General features: G+C 47.4%; 1 protein-coding gene across 4 annotated transcripts in view; it reads left to right on the plus strand.

Moving 5' to 3' along the window:
• Positions 1–5,622, plus strand: part of kdm6a (lysine (K)-specific demethylase 6A) — a 35,710-nt gene extending 30,088 nt beyond the window's left edge. For 2 of the 4 annotated variants that reach the window (XM_056425274.1, XM_056425293.1), the window contains 11 exons: positions 64–169; positions 871–1,076; positions 1,406–1,458; positions 1,578–1,652; positions 1,757–1,905; positions 2,592–2,706; positions 2,792–2,979; positions 3,221–3,362; positions 3,448–3,574; positions 3,670–3,840; positions 4,703–5,622. In XM_056425274.1, coding sequence (XP_056281249.1) covers positions 64–169; positions 871–1,076; positions 1,406–1,458; positions 1,578–1,652; positions 1,757–1,905; positions 2,592–2,706; positions 2,792–2,979; positions 3,221–3,362; positions 3,448–3,574; positions 3,670–3,840; positions 4,703–4,738 — 1,368 coding nt within the window. In that variant the 3' untranslated portion in view covers positions 4,739–5,622. Of the gene's footprint in view, positions 1–63; positions 170–870; positions 1,077–1,405; positions 1,459–1,577; positions 1,653–1,756; positions 1,906–2,591; positions 2,707–2,791; positions 2,980–3,077; positions 3,363–3,447; positions 3,575–3,669; positions 3,841–4,581 lie in introns of those variants that run through there. The other 2 variants (XM_056425284.1, XM_056425302.1) reach the window with 2 other exon arrangements.
• The last annotated feature ends 1,626 nt before the right edge of the window (positions 5,623–7,248 follow it).

The following is a 7,248-nucleotide window of genomic DNA, read 5'->3' on the forward strand; positions in this document are numbered from 1 at the left end:
CGCTCCTCTTTGGAGTTTGGTCCCGCGTTGCCTGACCGGTCCTGTGTCTCCTCTCGCATACAGTTGGAAAACAAGAGGGACGCCTTCTTTCCACCCCTCCATCAGTTCTGCACCAATCCGTCCAACCCGGTCACCGTCATCAGAGGACTGGCCGGAGCGCTCAAACTCGGTACGAGGCCGCGGTCCAAGCGCCGGGATGTGTTTGGGTGGAGCTGCCGAGTGATTTGTGAAGGCAGCTGTGAGCACGTGCAGCTGGATGTTGCTGTCTGCTCCAGTCTCACGTGGCTCTGTGGGTGTGTCCCTGCGATCATGTGGCATCAGTGGAATGTGTGTGTGTGTGTGTGTGTGTGTTTGTGTGTGGATGAAGTTTGACATGTATGGCAACAGCACCACCTGCAGGTGGAAAATGTTACTGCACAGGTTGGCTGTTGGGAGAACTATTTGGCTTTGCCAAGAACTTGCAAACATCTTTGCATCTCTTATAATCACACGCTGCTCTATTATGTCATACCCTGTCGATATCTGGCATATTAATCGGTGCTTATTTGTGGAGGAGTTATGTGGCCAAAGTTTTAGAAAGACAAAATTAAACATGGAAGCACACGTCATACAATGAAGCGTCTAACCAGCGACACAGCAGGTGTGAGGTCGACGGTGACCTTTATTCTTGCGGTTTCCCCTCGTTATCTTTTTTTAATTAGAAGATAAAGTGTTTGAAAGTTTATACATGAATGTCAAGGGAAAGTATTTTTTTTTATGTAACGCTTGAATGGAAGAAATCTTTTCTTTTTCTCTCCGAGGTAACTTTTAAAACTAATACTCAACTCGCCTCTAACTGCCCTCCTCCTTTGGCTCCTCCTCCGCGCACAGATCTGGGCCTGTTCTCTACCAAGACGTTGGTGGAGGCCAACCCGGACCATCTGGTGGAGGTGCGGACCCAGTTGGCCCAGCCCACTGACGAGAACTGGGACCCCAGTGGCAGCAGGAAGATGTGGCGCTGCGAGAGCAGCCGCTCCCACACCACCGTCATCAAGTACGCCCAGTACCAGGCCTCATCCTTCCAGGAGTCGCTGCGGGTCAGTGGGAGACACACACACACACACACACACACACACACACACACACACTAAAACTGTGTCCTGGAAAACTGATCTGTGCAGCAGATAAACCCGAGTTGTGTGTCACATAAACCTTTGATGGACTCGACACACAGTGGTTACCAGAGAGAGATTGTAGAACCTACAATAAGGACTATGTCTACCAGTTTATTCTGATCAGTTGTTGGTGGTGTGATGCTCCTGTCCGCAGTCAAAATGAAATGGTACTGACTTCACAGGATGGTTTGGCGAGCGTCTGAGGACATTCTCAAAGTGTCTTGATTCTTAATACTTTTTATTTGTGGCAGGAGGAGAATGAGAAGAAGAAGGAGCCGGAAACAGAAGCCGGTTCTTCGGACAGGTGAGTTGTTTTTTTCTTTTCTCTCTTTCCATCTCCTCAGATTTCAATCCTCAGTGTGTGCATCTTTCTTCTTCTTCATGTCATCCTTCTAACTACATTCAACTCTCATCCGCTCCCAGTGCGATGTGTCGAAGGAAGGGGTCTTTCAAACACATCAAGTTTGGCACCAACATCGACCTCTCCGACGAAAAGAAGTGAGTGAACCGTTGACCGTTGGACCGTGTGAACCACCTCGTCAGGTGCTTTTTGATCCAGGTCGTTGGGAATAAGGACTATAATATTAGTATTTGTGCAACAGGTGGAAGCAGCAGCTTCAGGAGTTGTCCAAACTGCCAGCTTTTGCCCGCGTGGTGTCAGCCGGTAACCTGCTCAGCCATGTAGGACACACCATCCTGGGCATGAACACCGTCCAGCTCTACATGAAGGTGCCAGGGAGCAGGACACCAGGTACTCATGGGCAGAATAAATACCGTGGCGGTCAACATTTTAATGACATTTGAGTATTTCCTCATAAAGTTTTTGTGTATTTGCTCATTTTTACACCAACGTAAAAATAAATAATGTTTTGCTCATTTTCTGACCGTGAGCGGCGGAACACTGCACGCAAACCGTTTCTATTCATTCCTGCCGCTGGCTTGGTAAAGGCCTCAGTAAACAAGGAGCGGTTGATTTGGGAAGATTAAATGAAGAGTAATCTATAGGTCACTATAAACTAAACTTAAATATGGTGGCAGCGGGTAGTCTCCTTCTTCCTGCTGTTTTTAATTGTATTACATGTGCAGTAAACATCACAATAGGAACGAACAATCATCGGACTCGCCCGTCTTTAAGTCACGGCTCCAGTCTGATGTGGGGCACACCGGTGATGGTCCGGTTAGTTTACATGATGTAACGCAGCGCTCGGCGTTGGACGCCGTGTCGCTCTGCGTACGACTTCTCTGCCAACATCGCGGCTGTTGTTGAATTATTCGTTGTTCAGCTCGGCCGAGCGATACTTTTCATTTTAAAAGAATGAAAGTGAGGTTGTCCTCGCGAGGCAGACAGCAGCGGCGGCTACTGCTTTTTATTTTCATTTAATTTGTGTATATATATATAAATATATTAATCGCATCCTTTTTATTATTTTTTTGCAGGTCACCAAGAGAACAACAATTTCTGTTCGGTCAACATCAACATCGGTCCTGGGGACTGCGAGTGGTTCGCCGTGCCTGAAACGTACTGGGGCGTCATCACCGACTTCTGCGAAAAGTGAGCGACTTGAGAGCTTCTCGGCCCGTCTCCGGGGACGACGGCGACGGCGTGTCTTTTTTTAAAACTCTTCCTCCTCTTGCAGGAACAACATCAACTTCCTGATGGGCTCGTGGTGGCCCAACCTGGAGGACCTGTACGAGACCAACGTGCCCGTGTATCGGTTCATCCAGCGCCCCGGAGACTTGGTGTGGCTCAACACGGGCACGATTCACTGGGTTCAGGCCATCGGCTGGTGCAACAACATTGCGTGGAATGTCGGACCCCTCACAGGTGAGAGAAGGAAACTAACTACTGCGTTGCGCATGTGTTCATGGTGTCAACCTGCTGACATGGAGCAGAGCCTCGGACAGACATTATAATTCCTCCAGACTTTCAGGACCGCCTCCAGGTGCACGAGTGTGACACAACGTGCTGCCGACGTGAGCCGGAGAGCTCAGCTGGATAAACACACGTTCCCACCGGCGTCCGGGTTAAATGAGGAGTGCCTCTTGTCTTGGTTATCCGTCCCCAGCGCATCAGTACAAGCTGGCGGTGGAGCGCTACGAGTGGAACAAGCTGCAGAGTGTCAAATCCATCGTTCCCATGATCCACCTCTCCTGGAACATGGCCAGGAACATCAAAGTGTCGGACCACCGGCTCTTTGAGATGATCAAGTGAGGACTCTCTGGAATCGTAGAACCAAATACCTGACACAAAATACCCCAGAACTCTCCCAACACGTGTGTTTCTGTACGGCAGGTATTGTTTGCTCCGGACGCTGAAGCAGTGTCAGATGCAGCGGGAGCTGCTGCAGGCATCTGGGGGGTCACTGGTGTGGCACGGGAGGACCCAGAGCGAGCCGGCCCATTACTGCAGCATCTGTGAGGTGAGCGCTCACTTGACCTAAACCACCGCGCGGACGGGATTTCCGCATCTCCGTCTGCGACACTTGAAACCCCTCTGTGCCGGCCTCTCGTCCAGGTGGAGGTGTTCGACCTGCTGTTTGTGACCACGGAGAGCAACAGCAGGAAGACGTATGTGGTGCACTGCCAGGACTGTGCCCGTCGGGGGAGCGCCAACCTGGACAACTTTGTGGTGCTGGAGCAGTACAAGGTCGAGGACCTCATGCAGGTCTATGACCAGTTCACCCTGGTAAGCATCGGCACGCGGCCGCCAGCTGCACCTGTCTCATTCAGAACTAGAATGGGCACTCGGTAGAGCGCATACCTTCGCATATCACAAGATTGGGCATTGAATTATAAAAATGTTGGCATTAGTTGCATTCCAATTGGATAGAAATTGACCGTGCTATGGTAAAAAAGAAGATTTTGACCTATCCATGACCTTGACCTTTGACCCGATTGATCCCAGGATCTAATCAAATGGTCCCCGGATAATAACCAATCATCCCACCAAATTTCATCCGATTCGGTTTAAATTTTTTTTGTTATGCGAATAACACGCATACAAATAAATAAATACACGGCGATCAAAACATAACCTTCCGCATTTTCAATGCGAAGGTAACCAGAGCGGAGCAGTTCCAACACAGAGGAGTCTTAAAGTGGCAATCTCGAAGATCTTTAAATAAATGTCTGTTTACTTAATGTCCATCGCCGACCGAGGTCACCGTCTTTAACCCACTGCTGAAAGATCCGCAATATTTATAGATTTGCAGTATTACGCACGACGTGTCAATGGTGAATCTCCTGGAAAAAAATATAAAGGCTAAACCCTTGGCACATTTCCATTATTTTTTTTCACTTAAAAACAAATTCTCGATGAAGCAGGACTTACATCTGGAGGATTGCCTCTTTTGAATCATGCTTTGGTGTTAGAGGTCCAAGAGTTGGTCCGCAGAGCTCAGTGTGTTCTTCCTGTCTCCGTCTCCAGGCGAGTCCCCTGCCGTCTTCCTCTTGATGCTGTCTGAGTGAACGCTGTTGTTCTGAGGACTCTTAGAACCAATCGGAAACTCTCCGGAAACATCTTTTTATTTATTTTTTCTGATATTCAGGAAGCAAGCCGGCAGTCCTCAATCGGCGCTCTTTAGCGATCCCATAAGGCAGCTGCGTGAAAGCTGTGTGTCTATGCAACCTGCCTCAGAGTGGTGTGCCTCCCCCCGGTGGACCGGAGGGGGGTGGCGGCGCCTCCTGTCGTCATGACTAGACTGTTCTCCCGCCGGCCCGGCTGGACCCCCCACGAGAAAATACTCCACGATCCCACACAAACAAAAAACAAACGACAAAAAGGGTGAATCAAAGTTTTGTACATAATGTTTTAACTGGCAACACCGTCACGCCAAGACGACTGACTGACTTGATAGTTTTTCTGTTTTCCATCTTTGTATTCTGTTTGTGAGTTTGACACCAGAGCTTTGCTCCCTCCCCTCCATGAGATGAGTCGTTAGCATAGCCGGCCTTTTGTACGTCAGATAGACGCCTCGGCGGTCAGGACGACCACATGAACACCAGTTTTTAAAAAATGTGAAACGTTGAGACATTCATCGTCCTCCCATTTCTTTCTCTTTTTAAAATTTTTTTTTTAACATCAAAACATTTTGATTTCATTTTGCTGGAACTTTGATGATATTTTGAAGACTTTATGTTGGGGGAGAAGAAATCAGCCAAGTCTCCGAAAAAGGGTTGCACATAGATGAGTGAACTTTAATTAATTTTTGTATTTTGATGTAAATTTACACTATTTATAAATGCATATTTATTGCTTGAAGATATTTGTCGATGGAATGCTGTAATTTCTTTCCAGAGTACCTGCCATGAAATTTGAAGGAGCCTCGTGATTTTAAGCTTGGCCCCTCATACGTTTTCTATAAACATAAAACTGCTTAGTAAGCATTGTACAGAGGCCTGACCTGGAAACAGGGTCATTGTTTGAAGGATGTTTTATGAGTCAATAAACACAAACTGTCTTTATTTACATCTGCAGCTCGGTTGCACTTATTGTCGCTCGCATGTTTACAATTTCCCTCATTATTTACAGCGTCACGCTTTTTAACATTGTGGTGTTTGTTCCTCTCGTGGATTTATGTGGGTTCATATTTCTGATTTAATCTGAGCTGGATTCAGGAAGAGATTTATCCAGCGGGGGGGGGGCGTCAAATGCTGCTGAACGGATCCCTTCCCTTTCTTAAATGTTTCACGTGGTTATGGAAATATGTCGGCAGTGGATCAGTCGGGGTATAAATTTAAATATATAATTAGTAACCGGGGTAACGCTACACCGGCGTGTCTTTGATTGTGGCCCAGAAAAATGTAGAGAGTCCAGTGCTGTTGGATCGGAACCAGAACTGTTCTGGGCGAGTGGAAACGATGCAGTAACATCGTGATCCAAGAGGCGTCACATGTTCCAGCTGTTTGAGATTTAAAAGAGGAAAGATGATGTGAACGCTGGTGTTTAAGAGTTAATAATAGCCGTGACTGGAGTCATGAAGAAGAACACGGCTTAACGTTCAAAAGCCTTTTTCATAATTTTATCCACACAAGCCAAAGTCTCCTTTGGTGTTTTTGTGTGTGCAATGCATTCTGGGTAGCCTGTTATTCCTGCAAATTGCACCACATACAATAAGCCACCATCAGATCCCTGCACCATAACAAGGACGTAATGCCTCATTAAAGGCCCACATGGTGCATCCAGTGGCCCAGGCTCCCAGTAAGGGTCTATTTCTATTAGAATGGAGTCCACGAGCAACGGAGGGGGGAAATATAATGAATGGGAACAAAGAAACTGAGAAATCAAAGGCTTTTCTGATGTCCCTGACTGTAATCACTCCATTCTGCACTGGGCACGGACTCTGTCGGTAATTCAGTTTTAAGGTTCCGCAGCACAAGATTTACTTCCCTGCCTCCTAAAAAAAAGAAAGACCAGAATGAAAGCCACGATTTACGGGACGTGAAAAGAGGAACTCCGAAAACTGTCGGTTTGTAAAAGAGGAACAGAAAGCGTTCGGCTTCCTCCGCAGGATGATCAAATATAATAATGCAACGGGCCTCATGAATAAGGAGTAATGGAGGGGTCTTTGTTTCCTCTCGTGGCTGTCGCATGTAGCCGGAGGACTGAATCCGGTCCCAATGAGAGTTGTTAGCCATGGGGGGCTCTCAGGGGAGGGGGGGGGGGGGGTAACAATAACTACATTTGCTGATTGGGCTCTAATTGCTGCTCGTGTTGCTCAATGGAGTCCTGCTGAACCTGAACCACCAGATGCTCATGTGGGTCGCACAAGTCTCCAAAAAAAGAAGAAGAAAAATGTCAGATTCAAGCGTAGATTGAGTTGGTGTGAAAAACTTTTTACATGAAAACTTGGTCATCGGGTGTGAATCGCATGAATAACGCCACTGAATTCAGACACTTTGGTCATTTATGGCGCCCGAACCATTCGACAAAACACGACGCCCTCACGTCAACCTTTTTTCTCCACTAAACGTTATACAAAAGTGTATAATGTAGGATGTCTTTGTGCTCGCTGACATCCATTGTGCCAACTGAGTGCCGTATTGTTCCCCTGCTCCATCAACTCCACCACGGTGCTCGACAGCTACTTCCTAA

This window comes from Pseudoliparis swirei, chromosome 2 (genome assembly GCF_029220125.1).
Source record: "Pseudoliparis swirei isolate HS2019 ecotype Mariana Trench chromosome 2, NWPU_hadal_v1, whole genome shotgun sequence".
In the NCBI taxonomy this organism is placed as follows: Eukaryota; Metazoa; Chordata; class Actinopteri; order Perciformes; family Liparidae; genus Pseudoliparis; species Pseudoliparis swirei.